We start from the raw sequence: 27768 nt of genomic DNA, 5'->3' as shown, positions 1-27768 counted from the left end.
GAACCAAACTCTGGAATAGTGTCAATTACTCTTCCCCGTTGAGCCCTCTCTCCAGCCCTATGGCCTCCTACTTTAAAATACAAAAGGTTGGAGAGATGTCTAAGTGTTTAAGAATGCTTGCTGCTTTTGCCAAGGACCTGAGTTTAATTGCCAGAGCCGTGTCTGACAGCTCACAACTGCCTGTAACTCCAGCTCCAGAGGGTCTGAAACCCTCTTCTGGCTTCCAAGGATATTTACACAGGTATACAAATACCTGCACACAGAAACATACATATAATTAAAAATAAATCCTCTTTAAAAAACACTTTTGTTGCTTAATTTAAACTCATATTTATATATCACCATGTCTTAATTTGTGCTGCCACACAGAACACTTTCAAGTCTGAGTCATTTATAAGAAACAAGAATTTGGGCTGGAGAGATGGCTCAGTGGTTAAGGGTGCTGACTGCTCTTCTAAAGGTCCTGGGTTCAATTCCCAGCAACTACGTGGTGTCTCACAACCATTTGTAATGGGATCTGATGCCCTCTTTTGGTGTGTCTGAAGATAGCTATAGTTACTCATATAAATAAAAAATAATATAAAAAACTATAAAAATGTGTGAAAAGAAACAAGAGTTTATTTTCTCACAGTCCTGGCAAGTCCAAGATCAAGGCACAGCTGGGTGTTTGGTGGGGGCTGCTGTCTCTTTCCAAGAGAGAGTCTTGAAGACTGCATCCTTCAGAGGGATGGAATTCTATATCCTCACAGGGCAGAAGGCTGAAGGCCAAATGGGATATATCCTTTTTATACTGTATTGGTCCATTCTTAAGTGCAGAGCCATCATGGCTATAACTTCCCAAAAACCCCGTCTCCCAATACTGTTTCCATGGGGACTAAGTTTCCAACACAGGTCTTTGGAGCAATGGCACCAACACACTAAGCACATCTAATTTGTAATTTGTTTTTTTGTAATGGTATCACTGAAAGCAGTATCTACTTTAGTTTTTTTTTTTTTTTTTTGACATGGTTTCCAGTAGGCCAGGCTTGTTTGTAATTCTCTTTTTTTTCTAAGATTTATTTATTTATTTTCATGTATATGAGCACTCTGTCACCAAAACACAAAAAGGAGGGCATTGGATCCAATTACAGATGGTTGTGCGCCACCATGTGGTTTCTGGGAATTGAACTCATGACTTCTAGAAGAGCAGCCAGTGCTCTTAACCCCTGAGGCATCTCTCCAGTCCCTTGTTTTTAACTCTTGATTCTTCTGCCTCTAACTTCCCTGGAACAACAAGCATGTTTTATTAAAGTTCAAGTTTTTTTTCCCCTTTCACTCTTAAAATTTTTTTAGAGAGGGTCTAGCTAGCCCTAGCTGGCCAGGTGTTCACTATACATAACAAGCTGCCCTTGGACTCACAGAAATCTGCCTGCTTTTGCCTTCTGAGTGCTAGAATAAAAGGTGTGTGCCACAAGGATAGCTCAAAGTTCAAGGCTTTAAACATGTCTGAATCAGCCTGTATCTTCCAGTTTGCCAAAAGCTGAAGAGTGAGAGGAGAGAGAACATGCCTAGCGCTCTCTCTCTCTCTCTCTCTCTCTCTCTCTCTCTCTCTCTCTCTCTGTGTGTGTGTGTGTGTGTACAAGAGCTTGTGATGGATTGAAGGCCAGATGTAGTAGCACATGCCTTTAATCCCAGCACTCAGGAGGTAGAGAGAGGTAAGCAGATATCTGTGAGTTTAAGGCTAGCCTTGTATATATAGTGAGTTCCAGGAAAGCCAGAGCTACAAAGTGATCCTTGTCTCAAAACAAACAACAACAACAAACCCAAACCAACAACAAAATCCAATGATTTAAAATGTATTCTTAGCCAACTCCTAGCCTCTACCAATCCAGAAGCTCTAATGTCATCAGATAGCATCTGAAACCCATAGAAAAGGTGTTCCCATATCCTGTAACATGCTTACCAGCGGCTCCCATCATTGTATTATATATGTCTCTCTTTGTTCTAAAACTAATGCAATCTTCATGTAACCACTTATACAGTTCTGTGTGTTATTTGGAGAAAATTGCATCTATCTATTCCTGGGCTCTAGTCTTCCTTTTTTGGCTCTAGCATAAACTTTTGTGTATCCTCTTTGAGTTGGGAACTGCGGGTTTGCATGTTATTCTCTGAGGATATCTAAGTCTACCACTCAAGATTTTAATTCATGTTATTGTATTTATTTAGAGACAGGTTCTCACAAGTTACTCTGGCTGGGCTGAGCTCAGTATGTACACCAGGCTGGTCTCAAACTCTGTCTCCCAAATTCTAGGATTAAAGCAATATGCCACCATACCCAGCTATTTTGATTTATTGGAGATAGCATCTCATGTAGCACAGACTGGTCTTCAGCTTATTATATAGAGGATGACCTAGAACTCCTAATCATCCTGCCTCCAGCTCTCAAGCACTAGGATGATAGTGTGTACTACCATGTCTGGCTCAATTCCATTTTTATAGTTGAAAAAACAACAATAACAAAACAGACTTTGAAAGAGAGAGGCAACTTGGTGTGGGGAGGTCCCTAAAGTACAACCCAATTTACTGCTCTCTCACTGCAGAGTGATCTATTTTCTACTATGGTCAAACTTAACCTTCCTTACTACACAGGAAGGGAGAAACTGGTTCCACTTTTTAAAAGGGGTTAAATCAGGCTTGGTGGTGCAAGTCTGTAATCTTCAGCATGCAAGAGGATAAGTATTCTAGGTCAGCCTGGGCTACAGCATGATAGTTTAAAAATAAAAAATAAATTAGATAATATTTAAAAAATAGTGTTTCGCAGACAACAATTCCTCATCTGTGGTTTGAGTCAACTCCCAACGTGGCCCAACCTCCAGACGCCAGATAACCTGAGACACAGTTAAACCCAGGAACCTCCCTTTCTAACTCAGGTTTCTACCTGAGTCCACAGATGGGAACGGAAGTGGCGTACAAGGGAGAGGCGGGGCAAACCACCAGCCGATTGGCCAGCTGACCGGAAGAGGATGGTGCATCCGGAATAAGGGCCCCCGCCACTTTACTGCAGCTGCTCAGTTATGAGTGCTTAGGAGTTGGTGTCTGTCACTTGACAAACGGTGAGATGCCGAACGGAAGCCGCTGCCCGGATTGCGGCTCCTCTGAGCTCGTGGAAGATTCGCATTATTCTCAGAGCCAGTTGGTGTGTTCCGACTGCGGCTGCGTGGTCACCGAAGGGGTCCTTACTACTACCTTCAGCGACGAGGGCAACCTCAGAGGTACTGGTCTTGAACCCCAGGTTAGCCTTGGGCAGTGTAGTCTTTAAACCCAGATTCCTCTTCCTAGCTTCCTCCCTTTTTTGGTCCTGCACACAGTTAAATGTGGGAGAAGCGGGCTTAAGTGAACAAATTAGCCGAAGGAGGGTGCGATACATCTATTTTTCCGCTACCTACGTACGGTGTCTGGGATTGGGTGGGTATACCAGTCGGTGAGTGAATGAAACGAAAAAGGTTTTATTCATCTTGCCAGACCTGGTGAGTGTTGAAGGAGTGCCTGTAAATTATTTGGAAATAGAGCACGAACCATTATCTCATAGCAGGTTTTAGCACTAATTGGCACAATGCTCCGCTCTGCATTCCACGCCATTGTGCCCTAATACAGAGCTTCTCAACCTGTAGGTCGTGACCCTTTCACAGGGGTCACCTAAGACCATCCTGCATATCAGCTATTTACATTATGATTCATAATGTAATCAATAATTGTCTTTGTTCTATAACTAATGCATTATCTTCATGTAACTATTGCAAAATTGCAGTTATGAAGTAGCAACGAAAATAATTATATGGTTGGAGGTCACCACATGAGGAACTGTATTAAAGGGTCGCAGCGTTAGGAAGGTTGAGAACCACTCCTAGTCCTTTACTAATGCAACCCCCAAAAGTGAGTGTATCCGAGAAATAACTGGAAAACCGGAATCGCCAGTGCTCTTCTCTCTCTCTCTCTCTCTCTCTCTCTCTCTCTCTCTCTCTCTCCCCCTCCCTCCCTTCCTCCCTCCCTCCTTCTCTCTTGCTCTCTCGCTCTCTCTCTCAAATATAATTCTGTCCTATTCCTTTTACATGGACCGGTACACAGTCACTTGAAATCTCCCTGGCCTTATGCAGTCAGAGGGCAAGGAGGTGGTGAACAGAGGCCAGCTGTGCAATTTGATGTTTGCTATTTTACAGAAGTGACATATTCTCGAAGCACAGGGGAAAACGAACAAGTTAGTCGCAGCCAGCAACGAGGTGAGAATCAAACCTTTTTTTTCCCCCTTAAATTTTAGCTTTGCCTTTATTTATGTCATTGTTTAATATATATATTTTTTTATATTCTGTCTATGGGTATGTTCTAACTGCATGTATGTATGTACACTCTGTGCATTCCTGGTGCCCACGGAGTTAGAAGAGGGTGTTGGATCATCTGAAATTGGAGTTATAGGTGGTCGTGAGCGGCCCTGTGGATGGTGGGAAGCAAACCGCAGGTTGTCTACAAGAGCAGCGAGTGCTTTTTAACGGTTTAGTCATTTCTCCAGCCCGAAGTATCAACCTTTTATGACCCTGTGGCTTTACAGATGGTTGTTTTGATGACCTAGTCCATCTATATGTTCTTGTTTTAAGCATTACTAGTGTAATGTAGGGCTGCAAGAGAACAGTTATTAACGTGGCTTGTGCCTACAATCTCAGCACTCAGGGGTCGGGGGGTGAGGCAGGAGGATAGAGTTTGAAGTCACCCCAGCCTACATACTGAGTGTGTCTTAAAAACCAAAAGGAGCCGGGCAGTGGTGGCACAAGCCTTTAATCCCAGCACTTGGAAGACAGCCAGGGCTACACAGAGACCCTGTCTCAAAAAAAACTAAAAGTTTAAAAAAAAAAAAAAAAGGAATAGAGGTAAAGGAAGGCTTAGGTTTGCATAGGGCTTAAAGTAGCCTCAAAGAGCCCAAGGAAAAAGCATGGCTTTGGAGCTAGGGGGTAGATCGGTGATAGAATATGCACTTGTCACATGTAAGGCTTGAGGCTCAATCCCTAGTACCCCCCACCCCCCCCAAATATTAAATTTTGCCTTGTTTGTAAGTTAAAATAACACATATGAAGGTGGTGGATTGAATGTGACCTTTCTGTACCATTGGAAAGACCACAGTTCTAAAGGGCTAAGAATGTAATTAGTGATAAAAGGCTTGCCCAAGCATGATTGGGGGTCTCTAGTCTAGCTCCAACATCACAAAACACACGGCCATATCAAGTGTCCTGTTAGCACAGAAGGGCATGTTGTTTGTGCATCTGGTATATATGGCGAGTTTAACCAAAGTAAATGAAGCCCTAGCAGAACTTGTTAGCAGTTGTACATGGTTTCCTTTGGCCTTCTGCTTGCTGTGTGTTTTCCTAGATCTCCGTCGAGTAAGAGACCTGTGTCGAATTCTGAAGTTGCCACTAACGTTTGAGGATACAGCAGTCTCTTACTACCAAAAGGCGTATCGGCTGTCTGGCATCCGCGCCTCTCGGCTGCAGAAGAAGGAAGTGTTAGTTGGATGCTGTGTCTTAATCACCTGCCGGCAGCATAACTGGCCGCTCACCATGGGCGCCGTCTGCACTCTGCTGTATGCAGATCCGGACATGTTTTCCAGCACTTACATGCAGATCGTCAAGCTCCTAGGGCTGGACGTGCCGTCCCTGTGCCTGGCAGACTTGGTGAAGTCTTACTGCAGCAGGTACCTGTCTAGGAGGAGCACTGGGTCGGGTGGATCCTGTGCATTCTGTCACCCGTGGCTGGCTTTTTACCACAGCCTGTCTCAAAGGATGCAAGGGTCTTTCCTATTTTGTGTTTACTACTATTTATACAGTTTATACAAGTTAATACTGTTTATAATATTCCAAAATGTTGTAATTTCAAATTCCTTTTCCACCATAGGATTGTGATAATTAAAAAAAAAAAAAAAAAAGTCTCTTAGCCAGCCTTGGCATAGTACTGCTGAATTGCCCATTCCTGCTTTATGAATGGCAGTCATTGGAATTACATGGCAGGGGCCATGTGTCACGGTACACAGTGGCCCTGTTCCAGCAGGATCACCTCTCTATGGAGTTCAAAGATGCTAGTCAGCGGTAGATCAGGGTTAGATGCTAAGGTTTTACGGGGAGTTTGGGTGGTTGTTTTGTTTAGACAGTCTCATACAGCCCAGGCTGCCCTTGCACGTCTGGTCACCTTGTCCCCATCCTCCTAGTGCTGGCATTGCAGGTGTACGCTACGCTACTATCCTTAGTCTGCCTTTGTTTGTTTTGTTTTCATAAATTATTTTTTTTATCACTAGTATACTTTGAAACAAAACCACAAAATGGCTGATCAAGTATGATAGCACACACTCTTAGTCGCAGCACTTGGGTGGCTAAAGCAAGAGGATCAGGAATTCTAGGCTAGCCTGGACAACATGATGAGACCCTATGTTTAAAAAAAAAAAAAAAAAAAACAGTAATGGTTGAAACTTGGTCACATCCTAAGTAGATGCAGGTAAGAGCACACCTTCTGTAGAGTGAATGAGGGTGTTGGGACTGTGGGGAGGGGAAGGTGCTCAACTCTGTTAGTGCCCTTCAGCTGGCAAGTGTCTGCCCCCTTTCCTTAGTCCCTCTCCCCAGCAAGCCGCAGTGTCTCCAGGACAAACAGCTTCCAGTTCATCTTGGGAGGACGATGCTTTTCACCCTGGAGGGCACCGCTGTCACTCACTCACTTGGCCCTCACTTTGGTTTTTCAGCTTCAAACTGTTCCAGGCGTCCCCATCCATGCCCGCCAAATACGTGGAGGACAAAGACAAGATGCTGTCTCGGACCTTGCTGCTGGTGGAGCTGGCCAATGAGACGTGGCTCGTGACTGGACGGCATCCCTTGCCCATCATCACTGCAGCCGCCTTCCTGGCATGGCAGTCTCTGCGGCCTTCAAACCGGCTGACCTGCTCTCTTGCCCAGTTTTGTAAATTGGCTAATGTGGACCTGCCCTACCCAGCTGCCTCTCGCCTGCAGGAGCTCCTGACCGTGCTCCTTCAGATGGCCGGCCAGCTGGCCTGGCTACGAGTTCTAAAACTTGATAAGCGTGCGGTGGTGAAACACATTGGTGACCTTCTCCGGCACCGCCACATGCTGATCCGAATGGCTTTTCGAGATGGAGCAGCAGAAGTGGAGATCAGGCAGCAGCAGCAGCAGCAGCAGGGACAAGAACAACAGGAAGAGGTGGAGGATGGTTCCTTCGATTTGCCCAGGAGGAAACGTCCTGCCAGTCCTGCCCTCCTCCTCCCACCCTGCATGTTGAAGCCCCCCAAGCGGACCCATGCCATGCCCCCAGAATCTGTAGTGACTGGAGATGAGAACATTTCTGATAGTGAAATAGAGCAATATTTGCGCACCCCTCAGGAAGTTAGAGACTTCGAGAGAGCCCAAGCTGCTAGCCAGGCAGCCATGAGTGTCCCTAACCCTCCCTGATGCACATTCTTTAAGGTGTTTTCAGTTCTGACTGCAATTTATTAACAGGCCTGTTGTGTTGCAAGAAGTGACTGTATATGACCCTTGGATATTCCTTTCTTAAAGAAACCAAGTGTAGCCTTGCAGTTCATTGGACCCAAGGTCCTAGAGAAGATGGGCGGCCAGTGCAGTGTCTGTGGGGGGAAAGTCCTGACCCTTGATGCAGGTAACCAAGCCAGCTGTCTGTAGTCTAGGATGGATCCTTCTAAGACCGCTAAGGAATCTGTCCATCTGTCTTCTACTCTAGTGTGCAGTAAATGCATTGCTGCTGTGAACGAGCTGGCATTCTAGTGGCATCAACCACCATGAGCAGAAGCAGCAGTTCCTGGCCCGTGTCTGGTCTAGGCTCTAGTGGTTTGGAGATTTCATAAGATCCTTTACATCATTAACAAAAGGACCATGGATGAAAAGAGTTCTGCAAGATTTTAATATATTAAAACAAAGAGGCATCTGCTGGAAAACATTCTATCGTAGGAAACCAGAGCTTTTAAAACGTGTTTTCTTTGGCACTTCATTCCCTCCCCCCCCTTTCCCCCGGCATATTGCAAAAAGCTCTCCAGTGCTAAGGCATTGGCAGGGTATGTGAGCAGCAGCCAGCATATGTGGAAGAATAATACAAAGCTTTTTCCTCTAATATCATCTGTGCAGCAAGCATACATAATGGGGCCCATCTCAAAGTGTATGGATTCTAACCCCCCTGTGTTCTTGTTTGACCAGACCTGGGTTTCCTGCCACTTCACAGGCCCAAGGATTCCTCTACTTCCATGTGGTTCTGCAGTAAAAGGCATCTTAGGTTGAGGAAAATGGAGGCTGGAGTTCTGAGCAAGTAGTGGAAGCACAGGCTCTTGAGCCTGGACCCACATGCTGCCTCAGAGTTTGGTTGGGTTTCAGTGAGTTAGGAGGTGGTTTGGCATTTTAGGTTTCTAACTGGAGTTAGGGATCAGGTTATTAGCATGGCTTTTCCCCTCAGTCCCCCGGAGTTGGAGGGCTGGGAACAGGCACTGGGTATCATAATTGAGCAGCTAAGTGGAGCCACTAGCAAACCACTGTATAGGTTGTGAGACCCAAACATCAACTCCCTCCCTTTGAGTCTTCAGGCACCTGCTGGCAGCATCACTTCTCAGGGATTGCTATGAACTCTGATGGAAGAACTGTACCACGTCCATAGTCACGGATTATGTCTCTGATTGGGCACCCTTCCCACCCGCCCGCCTGCCTCTCGAGGGACTAGCTGATCTTTAGAGCTGCCTACCACACCGCCCTACCCCTCTCACCCCTTTGCATAGTTAATCTGAAAGGCAGCACCTGTTATGTATGCCCCCTGGCTCACCTGCTAGGATGGTTTCCCAAGCCAAAACTGGGGGAGAGGCCTGGGATCTTGGCAGCACAGGATGCCTTGCCAGGCTGGCGTGGATGACACAGTTCCCAGGTCTCCCTCTCATTTCCTGAGCCTACCTGGGCTGGGCTCTTCTACTCAGTTTATGGATCACCCTAGGGACTGATGGATGCTTCATTTCTACCTGGGAGAATACCAAGAACTTGGCCATCAAAACTGGTCTGGGATTGTCTGTCGCTACTGCTGAGGGACAGTCCACTAGAGTAGTGGCAAGCATCTGGCTCCCCCTTCCCTAGCCTGGGTAACTAAAGATGGTGAACCCAGGGGCAGCCATCAGCATGGCCGTCTTAAACTGACATACACAGCTTGGACCGCCCAGGAGGATTTGGAAGTAACAAGCTGGCATGGCCGGACTATCCTAAATCTGGCCCTAGACGGTGGTCTCGCTTTTCCAGAGGCCGGTCTTCATGCAACCTCCTGCTATGGCCTCTGCACCAGTTACACTGGCATCCTCATACTTGCCCCCTTTGGGGGCGCCATTAAGACTCGTCGTGTTGAGCGGATAGGAGCGGCGCTTGCTCTCCCTCTCCAGCGCGCTGCCGCTGCCCTTGAGGTTGTCACGGCTGGCGCTGCGGCGCTGCCCGGGGCGCCCTGGCTCAGGGATCGGCGCGGCGCTCGTGTCGCTGCCCTCCGATGGCGTAAGCATGGGCTCACCCTCTAGTGGAAGACCGTCGCCGGGACTGTTGCGGCTGCTGCCCGGGTAGCTGTCGGTCGGGCTGTTGTGCAAGCTGCCGCTTTCACTGGACAGCAGCTCAGGAGCTCCTGGGGACGTGCCCGCGCGCAACGCCTTGAGCCGGCTCTTACCACCAGTCTCTCCGGATCGGTGCCCCTTGGCCCGACTCTTGTGTACTCGGCGCCCATGATGCAGGTTGTTATGGTGCCGGGGAGCTAGGCTGCCACGGGAGCCGCTGGGCTCAGGCTCTCCATCCCCGCGGGCGGCCACACTTGGCTCGCACACCTGATTCTGGGCCACCTGCAGATTGGTGAGTTTGCAGGGGGGTGGCGGCACGCGGCCACTGCTGCCACTCGGGGAGGACTTGAGGGAGGCTGGTCCCTCCCCCAACACTGGGGATCCATCCTCCGCAGGCAAGGCCCGGGGTGGGGCGTGGGAGGCTGAGGGTGAAGTAGGAGGACAGCAGGCACGCCAGGAAGCCCGGACATCCCTACGTCTGGCACAGTGGTGCGTGAAGACAAATAGGCCCAGAGCTGAAGCTGCCACACCGTACAGACAGCTACACACCACTCGGGGCAGCCAGCGCTGAGACACCGCCAAGGCACCACACGCCCACATAGCGAGGTACAGGAAATGCGTGGTCATCAGCGCCCCCAGCTGGACTCCAGGAGAATATACGCCATCACCATCCTCTGGGGGCGCAGGTGTCCCTACTCCTGCGCTAACTGTAGCCAAAAGAGAACCAGAGTCACTCAGGAGGACGCCACTGCTCCTGAGCCTGGTGGAACCCCTCAGGTCTTCCCCTGGCTCCAGAGAGAGCCTACTGTTACCCTGCTTTGGATTCTGGGCCACATGACCCCGTAAGTGAAGGCCCGCACACAAGAAGTAGATCCAGGTGATAGGTAGAATCAACGCCACCGGTATGTAGAAGGCACCAAGGCTTGGACGCCATACCAGCCAGCAACTAGGGGGAGACAGAGGCAGTGGATGAAGAGTTTGGAGAGCCCTGGAGATGGGACACAGGCTGGGTGGCTGATGAGGTAGGCTGTGGGAAGTAGAGAGGTCAGGCAGGACCTGGCTTAGACAGCATGCAGGGACTCTCTGGCTGGGCAGAACAGCAGGCATGGGGCTGGTGTGAAGGTTGGGCAGGAAGATGGTAGTGTTGAGGCAGGAGGGAGTGGTGCTCACTAGGGACTGTGGTCCCGGTAGTTGTGGATGTTGACCGCAGCGGTGATGCCGCAGATTATGAGGGGGATCCCTCCAGCAATCAAATAGAACCTGGGGGAGGGAGGTTGAAGGTCAGAATGATGAACCACTGGAGATAAAGGAATCAGGTGCTCAGAACTCTCAAACTGGTGTCTCTGTCTTTTCCTCTGTTCTCTTTAAATCTGTGTGATTTGGGGAGGAGGGATGGGGCAGGTATAGAAGACCCCTAAGGGATGGGACGCTTCTTCAGAGCTTGGCCAAGAACTGGTCTCTCTCCCCACCTAAGCAAGTGAGGGATATTTTTAAATATCCTTGCCCAATGCCCTCTGGTACCACCTCCTTCCCTAACCCTTGTCATGCCTTGAGAAGCTTGCCTCTTGCCTTTGGAGGGTGCTCCCCAGGAATCTTGTACTCACCCACCCACCCCAGCCTTGTTACAGCCTTGTCTTGGGTCTTGAGGCCCTTTTCACAGCTGATGGTTGAAAGAACTTACCGGAGCATGGGGCGAGGACCAGGCAGGGCTGCATCTCCTTCTTCTGGAGGGGGCGCCCTCCAACTAAGCTCCTTGTGGAGGACTCGAGCCTTTACCCCCATCCAGAGCAGCGAGGACAATGAAGAGTAGTGCAGAGTGATGCCCACCTACAAGGTCAAGGCACCGAGGCTTGCGACCTGAGCTGCTGCCTGGGCTACACTCTGGAATGTCAATGGCCAAGCATGTTCTCACTATTCCCATGTCTCCGGCAGCTTATCCGGGTACCCATCACACTGATCATTGGTGGGTGTCCTCTCTGCTTCCATCCAGGGCCCTCTCCCATCCTAGGGATCCTCTGGGACCCAGGCGTAGCTGTCTGGCTGGTCCAAGACCTCTCCCCACTATAATCCCCACTCTCCTCGTAGTAGCCCCATTTTCAGTGATCTTGGAGCTAGCCTGCCCACTCCTGTGTTTCTCCACATTACCCATTCCCAGCCCTACAAAGCTAGCACAGAGAACAGAGGAACCCAGGGCTGATCCCACACACCTTATTTTTTTGTTGTTATGTTCCCCTGCTCCTCCTCTAAAGTCACCCTATATTTTAGAGTCCCCATCCCCTTCTTACCGCTTGACAAACCATTTGGTAGTTGGTGAGAGTGACGCCCCCTACAAAGACAGCAGAGGTCATGGCCATGTGGAAACACAGGTTCAGCAGCATGTGCCAACCCTTCCGGGACACGTGGATGGAGCTGCCTCAGAAGAGAGTCTTTTATTAATGAGCTGTCCAACCTCCCACGGGGTCTCAAGACCACTGGGAAAGCCAAAAAGAGGGAGACGCATTCTCTATGAGCATGTATATAAATGCACTCTAGGCAATGAGGAAGCTATCCTTCATCTCCTAACAACCCCCCCCCCCCGCACCCTCCCCCAATAGGTTGTCCAACTCCAGGTCCTGCACCTGCCTGAAGGAGAAGCATCTGCCGGTTTATGGCGAGACCTCCCCACCCCCACCTCCCCGGAGCAGCTCTCACCTGTGGTTGAGGATGTATGTGATGATGGTGGAGAAAAGACAGAGCAGCAGCAAAGCCGTGCAGGGGTACACAACAGGATGCAACCCAGCCCCAGAGCCTCCTGCCTCCCGTGGGAATGCACTCAGCTCCTGGGAAAGAGGGAGATGGCTGAGCTGTTCCTGTCTGTCTCTAAGCCAATTTCCCCCGTTTTGATCCCTGCCAGCCTTGAACCCACGTCTGAATGCTTCAGTCCATGGTAGGTAGAATATAAGTGTGAGAAGCTGGCCTCAGGAACACTGGCCATCCTCCTTCTGCCTGCCTCACCCCTCTTAGTGGTCTGCTTTTCTGGGGGCTTCTTTTCAGATGCCCAGTTGAAAACTCAAGCCTTATGGGGACTGGGGAGATGGCTCGTGGTTAAGAGCACTGGCTGCTCTTCCAGAGGACCTGGGTTCAGTTCCCAGCACCCACATAGCAGCTCACAACCGTCTGTAACTCCAGTTCCAGGGGATTTGACACCCTCACACTGACATACATGCAGGCAAGACACCAATGCACATAGAATAAAAAAAGAAATAAATCATGAAAAAAAGAAAACTCAAGAGGAAGACTGTGATATGGCTGTGTCTCTGTACAGCATCAGCAAAAGTTGGGTGAGGAGTGGGATGAGGGAAGGGATGACTTGACATGTTCCCAGATTGGTTTTCAACTAGAAAAACTCAGGTCAAGATAAGCCTGGTGAGACATGCTCATTATTCTAGCACTTGGGTGGCAGAAGCAAGAAGATCACCAATTAAGGTCAGCTATGTAGTGGGCTGGGCTATAAGAAATCCTATCTCAAAAACCAGAAACCACTCAAATGGCAGTGGTGCATGCCTTTAATCCAAGCACTGGAGGCAGAGGCAGGCAGACCTCTGAGTTCCAGGCCAGCCTGGTCTACAGAATAAGTTTCAGGACAACCAGGGCTACACAGAGAAACCCTGTCTCCAAACAAACAAACAAAACAACAAAAACTCAAACCAGCCAGACAAACCATACCAAAAAACAAAGGGCCTGAGGCCAAAGCTAGATGGTTCCAGATCCCTCTTGAAAGATGGGAGGGCATGGAAGAGGCTAGAGGGTCATTTCCCATGAACTTTGACATCAGTAGAGCACAAGGCTGCTGTCCTTTCTGTATTTTCTTATGGCTCCAAGTGATCAAAGTCCCCCAGTCCCTACCTCCCACACATATTTCCTGGCCTCCCTCCCTGCATCTCACTCCGCCCTCCATTACACACACACCATAAGCACGGCCACATTGCCCAAATGCTGGCAGTACAGGGAGCTGACGTTGGGCTGGCTAGAGCGGAGCTTGCAGCCTTCAGAACTCCAGCCTCCAGGCCCATCTTGGTTCCACCAAGCGGCCATGGGGTCAGCTCCTTCAGCCCAGTGCCTCAGTGAAACAGCCACCGGCTCAGTCAAGTTTCCCACACCACAGCCACCTGCGGGGACGAGGAAGTTCGTGTAGACACATGAAGCTGTCAGGAAGGCTGCCCAGAGTGCTCAGAGCATGCAGGGATAGACACTGCTGGCCTGGGGACAGAACTAGATACGTCTGGGTTCAGTATGCCCAGGGAGAGAGAGACAGACAGGTGACACCACTTCTAACAGCTTGCTCGGTGCCTGTCAGCTGGCGTGTGTGCCCTTAAGGGAACAGGCACAACCGTCTGAGATCAAGCAGGTCTTAGTCCACCAGGTACTGGCACATGCTAGGTACTAACAAGTGTTCCCATGGAGACTGGAAAGAGCCCATTTTAGGAATGAGAAAGGATCCCCGGGTAGTGATGCAACAACTTCATGGCACACAGGGGACCCTGCATGGCATGAAGAGGAAGGGGTACATATACGTATGCGTGTGTGTGTGTGTGTGTGTGTGTGTGTGTGTGTGTGTGTGTGTAGTGCCTGAAGGAACTCTTGTGTGTCTGGTGTTCTTTTCAGAGGGCAAACCCAGTGACAGTGCGGGTCCCATTGTAGATGGAGGCTGCCTGGCAAGCAAGGCCGGAGTTTGGAAGGTAGAAGGAAAGAGGGACTCAGAAAGACACATGTGGGCAGGCGGTGGGGGAGACGCTGCTCTTGATGGGACAGCTCAATTAAGGACAGGGCTACAGTGAGCCACTCAGTTCTTGGGGACCAGACTGCCAACAAGGCAGTGTATCCTCCCCCCTCAGTTATCCCTCCGGCTCTAGTCTCTAGCATGTATGCTATGTCTGGAAGTTCTGACTCCCCTTGGGGTTGGTTGATTCTGTCTGTCCCACCCCTAACTGCAATGCCATGGCTGTCTTCCCTTTTTGGATACTTCTCACCGGGGGCTGCTGGTCTATCGACCTGAGGAGCCTCTGGCTGGAATAGCTCAGGGGGATTATTCAAATACTCCACTACTCAGGGAGGCAGAAGCCTCTATGGGGCAGGCTATGGCCTTCATGTTTTCCTCCTTTTACTACCTAAGTGGTATTATATAGCGCTAAGCTTCTGGGATGTGCTCATACCGTATTGCTTGCCTGACCAGGGGCCATGTGTGGCAATGCAGGAAGCCAGGGGTTTGGTGTGGAGGGAAAGGAAGTGGGGCTCTGTGCTTGTAGGCTTTCTGACATGTCAAATGCTTGGAATATAAAACTGTCCTTTGTCTGGGATATAAAACCGTCTCATTTTAAGCTTATTCTCCACCAATCTCTTCCTTTACAGGACAGCTCCTTTCCCACCCTTCCTTGAAAACTGGTAAGGTTTCTGCTATCCTCTGTTAACTGTACACCAGGGCAGTGGGGGAGCCACAGAGGTGAAAGGGGCAAGACAGATGAGCAGGAAGTTAGTCCCTTACTGGTTCCTGCAAATATGACTGGGGTGGCCACACCACGCCTCTTGCCAGGCCCAGCTGCTCCAGGACGGGAAGTGTTGCCGTGGCTGCGGAAAAGACGGCCATTTCTGAAGACCAGCAGTTGCAGGGTGCAATCTGGAGGGACTGGGGGAGCCAGGGCAGCCGGAAGGGTTGAGAACAGGCTGGGGGGCAGCTGGATGGAGGCCAGGGCCACGCTATTCTGAGGGGACATAGGAGGTCCTCAGAGATACTCAGCATCCCTGGGCTTTGATGTCTCCCAGCCCCTTCCGGTCTCCTGTGTGGTCCTGCCTCCCACCTCCAACCCCACCACCTGACACCTGTATCTCAGCACCACCCTCCTCAGCTTCTGGTCCCCACACCCACACTCATCCCTTCCCCTGGTGCCCACCTTGATGTGGAAGGATGACAGAGAAATGTTGGGCCTCCCAGTGGTGCAGCGGAACCGAAGCTTCTGATCGGCTAGGGGCTCGGGGTCCAGTGGGACATCCTGGCCAGGGCCGCTTGGCTGTACACCCGACATGCCTACCTCCCTCCTCTGGAAGGCCGTGCAGGTCAGGCCCACATAGCTGTGAGGCTTGATGAGGTAGGCCTCCAATGCCACATTCCTTGAGTTCTAAGGATAGGAAACTTGTCACCCAGTGTCTGAGATAGAGTGGTCTCCTACGCAAGACCACACATTTTCTCTTTTCAGCTTCTCCCTTTATCCTTTATTCTTTACTGTCTCTTCAAAGCATGGGAAGTCTTACGTGTGCCGTGGAGTCGCCTATATGCACACTGCGTGCTTGTGCACACACATGCACGTGTGCAAATGCACATGTGCATACACTCATGTCTTCCAGTCATGAGCCTAAGGCATTGCTGCTCCCATACATTCCCTATCTTCTACCTGCTATTTCTGTTGCCCGCACCTCAGCTGTCAGGCAGGGTCCATGTCTACCCCCCATAAGTCCCCAAGTGTCTAGCACAACATCTTATACAGGGATGCTCTGCCATGTTTATTCATTCTACCAGTTTAGAGATGTCACTGACCCTCAGTGAACTTGTGACACTCCTCATTCCATTGAAAGTGCTGTCTGCCCTGACAAAACCTCCCTTTTCCTGGACTCACGCCCACTATGCTCCTATTTACTTCCGACAGTAACCCTCAACTCATCCCCCAACCAGAAAGGCCCACATCGTCACCATCACAGTTGACAGTTCACAGCTGAGCTGTGCTTGCCACCATGCTATCAGAGCCTGCTACATGGTGTCCTAGGGAGAGCGAAATACTTCCCTTCTATGGACACCACTCTCAGGCTCCCTTCCCTAAGTGCTAGCCCCTGAAGGGTCCCTCCCACGCCAACCTATGGTACCACAGAGATGTGCTGGGCATGGGTGCTAAGGGCAGCTCCTCCGATTCGCTCCAGGGCACCCACAATGCCACTGCAGGCTTTGTCTTCTCGCTGGGCCAGCCACAGAAGGTGCTCATCCACCAGCATCAGGTTGCTGGCCATGTCCACCATCACCTCCACCAGCTGAGGGAGGGAGGGAGGAAAGCAGGGCCATTACTAAGGGCAGGGATGGTATTTAGGACACAGTCTGTGTGAGGCTGCTTCCGGGGGGGGGGGTCCAAAGGATACACTGAATCTCACCTCTTTGATCTGGTCAACATAACCCAAAAATTTCTGGATCATCTGAGCCACATAGACCACGTCCATCATGTCTGAGAAGCTGGCAGCCTCTGCTGTATACACGCGCAGCTGGTGGGCCAAGGTCAGTGCATTGGAGGCATTGATGGGCATCTGGGGGTATTAGGAAAAAAAGAAGATCAGCCTGGTTTCCCCTTTCTGTCCTAGAGCTAGTTCCTGGAACCCAGGACCAACACAGGAGAGGAACCAAGACCATCTACTGAGACCATCATGACCAAAAGGGTACATGAGTCACCGATTATCACACATCTAGGCTATTTAAGCCAAGCACCATTTAGCCTAAGGATGGGAAAGCTGTAAACCAATGTGATGGTGGATAGAGGTGAGGAGAGGAGAGGCCTGACCCGGGAAAAGACAAGCACCAAGGTATTAAAAAGATGTCAGCCCATAGTTCTTGCTGTTACCCGCTTTTTGAAACAGGGTCCCATTATATAACTGGTCATCCTGGAACTCACTACATAGACCAGATTGGGCTTGAACTCACAAAGACCCATCTCCCTCTACTTTCTGAGTGCTGGGATAGAAGGCATGCATCACTGTGCCTGGCAGCTGAACCCACTCTTTTTTGTTGTTGTTGTTGTTTTGTTTTTGTTTTTGTTTTGGTTGTTGTTTTTGAGACAGGGTTTCTCTGTGTAGCCCTGGATGTCCTGGAACTCACTCTGTAGACCAGGCTGGCCTCGAACTCAGGCTGCCTCTGCCTCCCAGGTGCTGGGATTAAAGGTGTGCGCCACCACTGCCCGGCTCTGAACCCACTCTTAACGCACACCTGAGAACCTCGGTACAGCCTCCCCTACGAGGCATCGGGCTCCATCCCAGCCAATTCCAGGAATCAAAGTTTGGGGATGGCCCAGCCTCACCAGCACAAAGGTGTAGAGCACCCGAGTGATGTCATTGGTGTACAGACAGTGCGAGTAGTCCCCTGGCTCCCAGCGGCCAGCTCGGTCACACCTGCGTGATGCTCGGGTACCCGGGGCTCCCCCACTCAAGGGCACAGAGGTGAAGGGGTACTGTAAGCAGGACTGGTAAGCTGTGATGCCAGCCAAGGTCCGGGGCCACCTAGTGGTAGAGATGGGAAACGGTCGTGACCAAGGCTCCTTTAGACAAAGGCCATCTCCTTCTAACCCAGGACTGCGACACCAGACTCCTGGGAGCTTAATGAAGGGTTCATTAAAGGGTATCCTGACAGACTTTAAGGGGTTCCCAAGTTCTGCTTTCTTTCTTTCAGTTTGTTCAGATAATGCTACTGCAGGCAACATGTGGAGGTACACTGCAGGGATCTGTGTTCACAGACAAGTTCTGCCCCTTATTGGACAATATGCTGATTTCCCCCCTAGACGTTGGTATTCTCAGCTCTAAAGTATGGAGAATGATAACTGCCCTCCACACAGAGGGCCTCTAGAGCATTATTAAAGGGTGACACTGTCTTGAGAAAGCCATCTGCATACCAAAGTGGGAAGAAGCAATTAAAAGATGCTCGTCTTCTTGAGATGTAACAGCAAGATTGTGGGTTAAATGACAAGAAGAAAGCAAATGGGTGGCCCTGGTCACTTGTGCTCTCAGAGGCTACAGCTGAAGGGTGGAGGCAGGGGGCAGCCATTTATAAAGCAGCAACAGCCAACCTGAAGTCCCCGCGGTTGTTGGTCACCCGTTCTGCAGGGCAGTAGGAGGCAGAGGTCTCCAACACTACTATCTCCACCTTCTTGCTGGTGTTGCCTTGGACTGTGGACACGGAGCACTCCCATTCACCTGAGGCCCACACGCCGATGTGAGACAGGGTCAGCTCACTGCAGGGGGGGGAGGGGGAGCTGGCTTTGTGCTCTGGTTGTCGTCATCATCACCATCATCACCATCATCACCATCACCACCATCATCATCATCATCAGCAGCAGCAGCAGCAGCAGCAATTTTCATTATCATTATTAGTCAACTTGACCCAAGCGAGGGTCAAATGAGAAGACGGGAACCTCAACTGAGAAAATGCTTCTATCACAGGACCGTTTTCTTCATTCATGTATGATGTGAGAAAGCCCAGGCCACCGTGGGCAGCGTCACTCCTGGGCACGTGGTCCAGGGTTGTTTAAGAAAGCATGGGGAGCAAGTCAGGAAACGGCGCTCCTCCACGGTCTCTGCTTCAGTTCCTGCCTCCAGGTTCCTGCCCTGACTTTCCTCCCTTTCCTCCCCAAGTTGCTTTTGGACATGGTATTTATCACAGCAATTTTTAGAAAGAAAACTGAGACACTTGGTGAGCGCTCTCAGGCCCAGCCACGCCTCCCTGGACAGCCCATCCACTTATGCCTCGTCCTGGGACACCAGCTCGGGTTCTTGCTTTAATGGAATGAGAGATCCTTGTGCATACATACTGTCTTCTGATTGGATGGGCACTGTGAGCATTGTGGAAGCCCTTCCAATCAGAAGGCAGTGAGGATTTTGTTCTAAACTCTATTTAGACCAAATTATTTTATTTTATTTTATTTTATTTTATTTTAAAGAACTATTTATGTATAGGAGTACACCGTAGCTGTCTTAAGACACATCAGAAGAGGGCATCGGATCTCATGACAGATGGTTGTGAGCTACCATGTGGTTGCTGGGAATTGAACTCAGGACCTCTGGGAAGAGCAGTCAGTCAGTGCTCTTAATGGCTGAGCCATCTCTCCAGCCCTATTTAGACCATTTATGATTGCATCTTAGCTCTCTATAATCTCTCTTCTCCTTCTTCTCTCCCTCCTCTCTCTCTCTTCTCTTTCCTCCTCTTCCAGGAACTGTCTGGAGGGCAGTGGCAACTGTGGCTACCCATCTCTGTGCCCTCCACTAGAAAGGGACAACAGAGCCCCTACCTGGTGATGAAGGTGCAGTCGTGGATGAGGTTTTCTGCAAGGACGATGCCAGCCTGCTCATCACTCTCCATAGGGGCCCCATTGTGGTACCAGTGGATCCGGGTATCATTGCCCAAGTAGCTGGCCGAGCATTGGAAGGGCAGGCGGTCACCCTGGAACACCACTTGACGCAGGGATGGGATGAGGTAGTGTGTGTGCAGTTCCAGGGCCCCTTCTGTGCATGAGACATCAGGGATGGGCCTGAGTTCATGCACACGTGAGCCTATGTCTGTGAGTGGCTCCAGTTAGTGCCTTGATTAAAGGGCAGCACACAGCAAGAGTGGGATCCCACAGAGTAGGCCCAGACCCTCTGCCTCTAGTGATCTCTGGTTGGGAATGAAGGGAGTCAGGATCCACCCGGAGAAAAAGGAAAACAGAAAAGTATATGGTGATGTTACCCAGAGGGGGAGACCAGATGAAAACATAAACAAGCAAACAGACCCAGAAGAGATTTAGGCATGCTAGCGGAGGGTCACTCCATGGAACTGGGGCCTGGGAAACGTGGTCATTATATAACCACATACACAGTCCAGAGAGTCTTGACCTAGCAAGCTTTGGGTGAGGGACCTGCTCTTTGCGGCCTGGGACAGGTTTCTCACCACAGCGGAGCTGGGACTCCTGGAGGCTGCTCAGGGCGTGGGCGTGCAGGGCACTGGGGTAGGCACAGAGTGTGCGCTCTGACAGCTGCAGAGAGTGATTCCGGGCCCAGGGCAGCAGCCAGCGCAGGCGGCAGTCACAGGTCAGAAACTCAGTACCAAAGTCCCTGCGGGGCAGGTACAAGGAACAGTGTGGGCTCACAGGGATGAAGCTAAGCAGGTAAGGGCTGGAGAAGACAACCTCGGGTACACATGTGCCCTGTTGCCCAGGACATGACTAATTCGGGGGCACTTCTGGCAGTTTGCCTAGTCAGCAGGCATGATGTTTGCCCCTCGGGGCTAGAAACGGCCACACATTTGGCCCCAATCAATGTGTTGAATAGAGAATGGGAGTTTGAGAAGGGACAGTGTGGAGTGGCAGGTAACATGATTGCTCACAGGATCTGGGAGTTTCTTTAGGGGTAAGGTGAGGGCTGAGGTTTGTCCTTCCAAGTCCCCTGGTTCCAGGTGTCTCCCTCTGGACAGAGGACAGGACCAGGAGGCTGCTCCTATGTTGGGAAAGATACTCACACAATCTTAAGGGCTGGCAGCTCATCAAAGACCCCAGGTTGCAGACTAGAATAGATGTTTCCAGATATGTTTCTGTGGAGGGCAGGGAAGGGTGAGGTAAGATTTTAGGGACTCCCTGGGCCAAGCCAGTAGATTGATGGAAGGAGAAACAGTCTGGCCCAGACTTCTTCCTCCCAGGTCCTTTCCTCCCCCTCCCTCTTCCAAGGCCTATCACTCACAGTCTAAGAAGTCTAGGGAGGCCTTGAAATGTCTCAGAGGTGAGACAGCCAATCCGGTTGTTGGAGAGATCTCTAGAGAGAGAGAAATGCACACTCAGCAAGTCCTCAAATACAACAGGATGAAGATTCTCTTCTGAGGGAGACATTTAGCTGGAGATTATGTGGGCAGAAGGCTTGGGACCAAAGCTGGAAACACCTTCACGTCTGGCCCCAGCCAATGTATTGAGTAAAGGCTTGGTGTCTGAGAAGGGACTGGGCAGGGTGGGTACTAAGGGTGGGTGCCTGTGGTATCTGGGAATTTCTTTGTCGATAAGGGGAGGGCTGGGGGTAGGGTGGGCAGGACATGCCACTCACAAGCGTTTCAGCTCTCCCAGACCCAGGAAGGCTCCGGGCTGTACAGTGCTGATGACATTACTCCTCAGGTCCCTGTGGGGAGCAGTGGAGAGACCTTCGCACTTCTGTCTGAGGGCTGCCCCGCTCCTTGGGTGGGGCATTTTGTCCCCCAGATGCTGGCTTTCTGTGGGGCTTGGTTTCTTTCTACGTCTGCTTTCCCACACCCCGACCCAATAGGTCTCTTCAGCCTCTTGGGCCACCAATAGGGAGTATTGGTCAGAGAAATGTTTGTAAGCTAAAGTCCCGTGAAAAAGAACAAATCTGCCCTGAAGCCCCCATGGACTAATTCACGAGTTGCTTGCCTAATGATGACAGAGAGTTGGGTTGCAAATGGAAAAGCCACAATTATCTTGGGCTATCTTTAGTCCCCTTAATAGCCACGTTGTATTCAGCCAAACTTCCTTCTGACTATCAGCTAGGACCTTTGTGACTTGGCAGATAACCCAAAGCTAAGCATGCCCTCAGATAGCATCTGAGGCCCGGAGCAGCTGATGTCTCCACTTGGCTCTAATGCCTACCTGTTTTCACTAATTTGGTAAATCCATTGATTTATGTATTTCTTTGTTCTGAGATTAGAAAGTTTATGTCACCTGTTCCATGTTACTCGGGGCAAGTGGAATCTGTTTCTAGGCCACCACGGTCACCCATCTGTGGCTCAGAACCTCTTAGTCCTCTGGGATAAGAGCTGTGTTTTATGTCAACACATCCGAGATGATACAGGAGGCAGGAGATAGGAAGGGCTTTGGATGCGGAAACAGGGACAGGGGATGGAGAAAGCTTTGCATTAGGAAATAGAAGATGTGGTTTCCAGTGGTCCTTCAATGGAGCCACTTTAGACCTTACAGAGCTGTTCTGGGGAGCCTTTGAAAACAGCTATGCCTAGCTATCAGAGGGAATTTTCCAGTTATTGTGTTCCAAAATCTCATGCTCCTCCCCTCCCTCACCTGTGAGGAAGAGGGCAGCAAGGCTGGAGGGTGAGCAATGCACTATGCCCCAGTACAGCTCCAGTCTCAGGTTGCTAATCATGGGTCCAGATGAGGCCCAGGGCTAATAAAACCTGTGTAATGTCTTCATTCCCTCCCTACCCCACGCTGTCAGGAGGTGGCAAGGAAGCTGCCTCCAGGCTGAGCAGGTCACACTAGGATGGATGATGGCTCCTCAGGGTCGTCCTACTTCACATAAAGAAACCATACCACAGATGAGTTTCATAGCAGCCTGACTCCCAGTTCAAGGGCTCAAACACCACAGAGGCAGGAATTCAACTCTTGACCCTTCTTCTCCTCCCCTCCCCTGCGGCTGCAAGTCCCTCCCACCCCAGCCCCACTAACCAGGAGGACCTGCCTATCTAATGGCACCAGCCCAGTACCTACCATGCAGGCCTCTGTGCTAAGGGCCAAACTGGGTACCCTTCTACTCATCTTCTGCATGACTACAGAGGACTACAGATCATGACCCGCCTACCCACGGCTCCACCAAACCCTGTCTTTTCTAAGCCAACACAGACTAAAACTGAGGCTGCCTAGAAGACTAAGGGTCATCTTTTCTGCTCCCACCTAAAAGCCTGGGGAGCGGTGAGCAAAGACAAGCCACTCCTGGGGGAAGACGACAGAACTCTGACAAAAATATCTAGGGGTCAACTTGGGGTCAATGTGGTTTCCAAAGTGCAGCCACCCCAGCCAAGGCTAAAGGCCTTGGAGACAGCTCTGAATTATGGACAGGAGAGAGTTAACTGTGCTATGTCCCTGCTGGGTAAGAGGAAATGGGTGTCCAGGATGGGGAGGTGCTGTCCTATCCCACCAGGGGGCCTGTTTGTGCAGTCCCTGTTGGGGAAAGAAACACTGAGAGACAAGAGGCAGAGATGAAGTTCTATCTAGGCTGTTTGTACCTCAGTTCCCTCTCACAACAAAGACTCTGATGATGGTGAGTCCCCACAAGGAAGAAGGGAATGCTAACACCAGGGCTCAACGTCCCAGAGAAAGCTCGAGCTGTGGAAGGTGCCCCAGTGCTGGGCATAAGCTAAGAATGTGGAAGGCCTTAGCCTGGCCCTAGATTCCCTGCGTGCCCAGTCAAGAGGACAGAGAAAGTCCCCTTGCCCAGGACTGCCCTGCCTTCCTGTGTATCACCTCCCACCCCTTCGACTGTCAGGCTCCACCCTTTCATCCCACCCTCTTCTGTTGATCCAGCATGTGCCCCCTGGCCTCTGCTGGGGTCTGGCCATTCTCAGGGATCTGCCTCCCACCCCTATGCAGGGGCGGGTAGAGGGAAACACATTCCTCATTGTGTGTCACTTCCCTTCATGGGCTGCCAAGGGGCTGAGGCAGCAGCCCCCCGCCCCTTCCCTCTCTGCTCACTTGTGTTTATTCTCATTTCCTCCCCCCCTCCACCCCACCCCACTGAACCCCACCCGCCTGCCCCACTGATGCTCTGCAGATGGAAGCAAGGCAGCCCTGGGGCCCCAGCCCCTCTCCCTGCCCTGTTTCCTGAAGCTGAGCCACTTGAGGCTGTCTCTACAGGGCAGCTTCCACAGGGACCAGCCTTCCTCCCTTTTCCTCAAGTCGGGCTCAGAGGTGACCAAGATGGTCTCTTGCAGTTTCCTAGGTGATGGGCCAGCCCTGGGAAACCGGGGTTTGGGGGCAAATGCCACAGGCTTCTCCCTGGGCTGAACCTGACAGCCCAGTGGGCCTATGGACAGGCCATGTCTCCTGGTCCCCAAATAAGGGAAGTGGCTCAGGGCTGTACCTCCCCAGGGACAGGAGGAAATGCTATCCCAGGAGCTGTGTATTTTAGAAATCCAAGGCTCTTGTCAATGGGCTTTTCTGAACCCTTCCTGTTAAATATTGCTGGGGAAAGCTGATGAAAGCCTGGACTCCCACCCTAGAAGAATGTTCTACCCTTAACACTGGGCACATGGTCTTGAAAGGCTGTAGAAGAACCCCTGCTCCACAGAGTTGGGGTTGGGGGTTACTGGGAGACCTCTTGCTTCATGTGTAGGCTTCGAGTTCCATTCCACAATGAAAAACACTCCAGGTATGGCGGTGCATGTCTTTAACCCCAGCACTCAGGAGGTACAGACAAGTGGACTTCTACGAGTTTGAGATAGCCTAGTCTACATAGGGAGATGCTGGGTTTTTTTTATTTTTTTTTATTTTTTATTTTTTAAAGACCCTTGCTCCAGATTATCTAAGCTAATCCTCCATTAATTAATTAGCTGAGGTCACAAGCCAGAGTAACCAGTCGAAGGACACAGAGCTGCTCCTAGAATAGGGATTCCATGACTCCCTGTGTGCTTCCACAGAGCTGGACCTGGGGAAGAGGCACTGCATAGATGGAGTGTCTCTATCCCCATTGCCTTTTGTCCAATCTTGATCATACGCTAGCTACTGTGACGCTCTTGTCCCGCCATGGGTTATCAGCATGAAGGAAGGGACCCCTGACAGCAAAATGGAGGGAGACTTCTAGGGCAGTCACACAGTGTGTGGGAGTGAGTGTGGGAGTACAGCAGGGAGAGATCGAAGCTGGCCGCAGCCGTGGTGCAAACCTTCTATCCCAGCACTTAGGAGGCTGAAGCAGGAGGATTGTGAGTTTGAGGCCAGGCCACAGGTGTATATCCAGAACCTGTCTCCAAAAACCAGAAACAAGCAGAAGCCAAAGCAAAACAGAACACAGAGCGCACCAGGGGAAAGGTCCCAAAAGAACTCAGTCGTTATAGCCTAAAAGACAAAGTATCAAGTATCCATCAATGTATCAATAAATAAATAGGAGATTTAAAGTGCAGTATGTTCAGTCGACGACGAGCTACTTACTATTTTCCTACAAAGAGGGACCAGTGCTGATGAAGCATAGAAGAACCTGGAAAATGTTACACGGGCTGAGAGGATCTGGTTATAAAAGATTACATATTATATAATTCTATTTCTATGACATGTCCATAACAGGCAGATCTATAAAGACGGGAAGGATATTAGCGGTTGCTTAGGTCTGGCAGAGGAACGGAGACTGACAGCTAATGAGTCAAGTTTTCTTTTGTGGATGATGAAAATGTTCTAAAATTAGATTAGAGCGACGGTTACACAATTTCTCTGAAATATATCAGGGCCCATTGGATCCTGCACTTGAAACGGGCGATAATAAATGACGTCACATTAAGAGTTGTTAAAAGTGCGAGCCGATGTGACTGTGTGTGTGTGTGTGCGTGTGCGTGCTCACACACATTCAAGCAGAGTAGGGTTGCACAGAATTGGCTCCTCTTAGCCCCCACAGACCTCCCTGCTTGTAGGTCTGAAAACCAAATTATAGGTTTGCTGGCCACACAGCAACTTGCCCTGAGCCCTACAAGGTTTCCAGAGTTCAACTTGAAAGTGCAGGCCAGCTGCAAAACTGGCCAGCACACCCCTGCAGGTATGGAGGTTGCTGGGGGCAGTGGGGGGAGGTGGGGGAGAAAAGAAAGGATCTTGTGGCCAAGGAAACCCATTATGGTCCCAGACTTGCACCTTCCCACAACCTCCCAGGGCTTCTGCTCCTGAAACCTTCTAGGTATTTATTGAGCACATACACTGTGCCTGGCACTTATGCTGACAGAGGCAAACCAGAGGGGGCTGTCCCTGACTTTGTTAGCCATCCCTGAGGGCTTCAGCTGTACTGGAGCCCAGGACAGCTTCTCCTTGTCATTCCTCCCCCAGTGTTAGTGGGAACAAGAATGGAATGGAGAGACAGAGCCCCGGGCCTCACCCTTGGCCCCGCCCACAGATTAATGGAAACCACCTGGCTGTTGAGCGGTTCCCATGAACATCTGCTTATAATGAGTGCCCCAGCACCCGCTGCATACCAGCCCCCAGGGCTCATTAATCTCATTAGGCAATGACAAATCATCCCGAGCTGAGCAGGCTCCCCTCCTCAGGCCCTTTGCTCCAGCTCCACACAAGCCTCGGTGGGCCTACATCCACACGGAGTCTCACACCCTGCTGCATACTAAGTCCCTCTCTCTCCCTTGACCTCTTCTGGGGTGGATCTGTCCAGTGGTCTCATGGGTGGCACCTCATAGAGTCCTGAAGATTTTTTTCTACCAACCTGTTCCTCATTGCATGTGCTTGGTAGGGGATCCCGGACAGAAAGACATACGAGGCACCGGAGGAAGGAGTCCTCCACGTGAGGATGGGGATGGCTCTATGGCACGCTGCTTGTTTAGTATGTACGGGGCTGAGAACCGTCGCCAGCACCACAAACAACAACAAAAGCTGGGCCTAGTGACGCATGGCAGATTGCATCTGTAATCTCAGGACTCCAGAGGGCCAAGGGAGGAGCTTTGGACTACACACGGAGTTGCAGGTTCTCAAAACAACCAGGGCCTGCAAAATGGCTCTGCAGGTGAGGGCACTTGCGACTAAACTTGCCAACTTGCATCTTAGCCTCAAAACCTATGTGGTGGAAAGAAAGTGTAGACTCCAGCAAGACGTCCCTCTGATCTTCATACACGTTCCTCAGCATACAAAAAAAAAAAAAAAAAAAAAAAGGCACAGTCTGGACAACTGCACATAACAAGTCAGGCAAGCACCTTACGATGATGAACTCTTTAGAAAGGAAGGGCGCTGCCTTCACTGGGAAAAGCCTATGCTCAGAAGTATTGTATAGATGAACTAACTCATCTATCTCTATACCAACGTCTCAGAGAATTCCTAACTCCATTCTCCACACAGGTCATGCAAAGCTTGTGGATGCGTTCAGAAACACAGGAAAAGAACTGGATTTGACCCTGAGCCTCTTTATACCAGAGCAAGGGGCATACTTTATTTGTTCATTTTGAGAGGGTCTTTGGTATAGCTAGGTACCTTGGGCTAGCCTGGCCCACACAGTAAGTTCTAAGCCAGCCTTGAACTTGCAACAGCACCTCTGCCTCTGCCTCCCCAGGGCTGGGATTCTACCATGTCTGGCTACCACAGCTGACCCTGGCATACACTTTTGTCAGTTTCTCTCATCCACATCCCCTGCCCCAAATGTCTTTCCTTTGGGTCACAGACAGGCTGAGTCAGGCTGAGGGGCCATAAGGAAAAGTGCTTTAGGCATGTCTGGTCCTTCTGTATAGTCCCTGGGCTGGCATGAGCTGCCTGTGGCACACAGGACTTTTGGTTCATCATATCTAGTTGATAGAGATGGGTCCCCCTGGATCTGAGATCCACTACTAAGATCCTTTTTGTTTTTGTTTTTCAAGGCAGGGTTTCTCTGTGTAGCCTTGGTTGTCCAGGAATTCACTCCATAGACCAGGCTAGCCTCCAACTTAGAGATCCATCTGTCTC

At 50.5% G+C, this 27768-nt stretch overlaps 2 protein-coding genes across 3 annotated transcripts in view; one reads left to right on the top strand and one right to left on the bottom strand.

Annotated features, from left to right (window-relative positions):
• The first annotated feature begins 2998 nt into the window (after window positions 1-2998).
• Window positions 2999-7553, top strand: Brf2 (BRF2 general transcription factor IIIB subunit). The gene is made up of 4 exons (XM_034520969.3): window positions 2999-3251; window positions 4197-4256; window positions 5395-5716; window positions 6752-7553. The coding sequence occupies exons 1-4, from the start codon at window positions 3098-3100 to the stop codon at window positions 7470-7472; spliced, it is 1257 nt and encodes a 418-aa protein (XP_034376860.1). The 5' UTR covers window positions 2999-3097; the 3' UTR covers window positions 7473-7553.
• Window positions 7554-7915: 362 nt separating this feature from the next.
• Window positions 7916-27768, bottom strand: part of Adgra2 (adhesion G protein-coupled receptor A2) — a 38824-nt gene continuing 18971 nt past the window's right edge. Inside the window, exons 3-20 of one of the 2 annotated variants that reach the window (XM_034520968.2) lie at window positions 21440-21511; window positions 21086-21157; window positions 20868-20939; window positions 20301-20464; window positions 19663-19876; window positions 18445-18609; window positions 17683-17881; window positions 16769-16918; window positions 16490-16651; window positions 15526-15750; window positions 15120-15336; window positions 13547-13746; window positions 12290-12417; window positions 11884-12007; window positions 11280-11425; window positions 10769-10858; window positions 10411-10544; window positions 7916-10305 (exon numbers count right to left, since the gene is read on the bottom strand). In XM_034520968.2, coding sequence (XP_034376859.1) covers window positions 9278-10305; window positions 10411-10544; window positions 10769-10858; window positions 11280-11425; window positions 11884-12007; window positions 12290-12417; window positions 13547-13746; window positions 15120-15336; window positions 15526-15750; window positions 16490-16651; window positions 16769-16918; window positions 17683-17881; window positions 18445-18609; window positions 19663-19876; window positions 20301-20464; window positions 20868-20939; window positions 21086-21157; window positions 21440-21511 — 3562 coding nt within the window. In that variant the 3' untranslated portion in view covers window positions 7916-9277. Of the gene's footprint in view, window positions 10545-10768; window positions 10859-11279; window positions 11426-11883; window positions 12008-12289; window positions 12418-13546; window positions 13747-15119; window positions 15337-15525; window positions 15751-16489; window positions 16652-16768; window positions 16919-17682; window positions 17882-18444; window positions 18610-19662; window positions 19877-20300; window positions 20465-20867; window positions 20940-21085; window positions 21158-21439; window positions 21512-27768 lie in introns of both variants that reach the window. The other variant, XM_034520966.2, reaches the window with a different exon arrangement.

Source organism: Arvicanthis niloticus, chromosome 16, assembly GCF_011762505.2.
Source record: "Arvicanthis niloticus isolate mArvNil1 chromosome 16, mArvNil1.pat.X, whole genome shotgun sequence".
Classification (NCBI taxonomy): domain Eukaryota; kingdom Metazoa; phylum Chordata; class Mammalia; order Rodentia; family Muridae; genus Arvicanthis; species Arvicanthis niloticus.
The sequence above is the reverse complement of the archived record's forward strand: the minus strand, read 5'-3'. Positions and strand labels throughout refer to the sequence as shown.

Bases quoted from the DNA above. Each gene is read 5' to 3' on its own strand.
- Brf2 (XM_034520969.3), top strand. From the start codon at position 3,098: ATGCCGAACGGAAGCCGCTGCCCGGATTGCGGCTCCTCTGAGCTCGTG. The intron at 3,252-4,196 runs GTACTGGTCTTG...GCTATTTTACAG, and splicing joins CGACGAGGGCAACCTCAGAG to AAGTGACATATTCTCGAAGC. The intron at 4,257-5,394 runs GTGAGAATCAAA...GTGTTTTCCTAG, and splicing joins TAGTCGCAGCCAGCAACGAG to ATCTCCGTCGAGTAAGAGAC.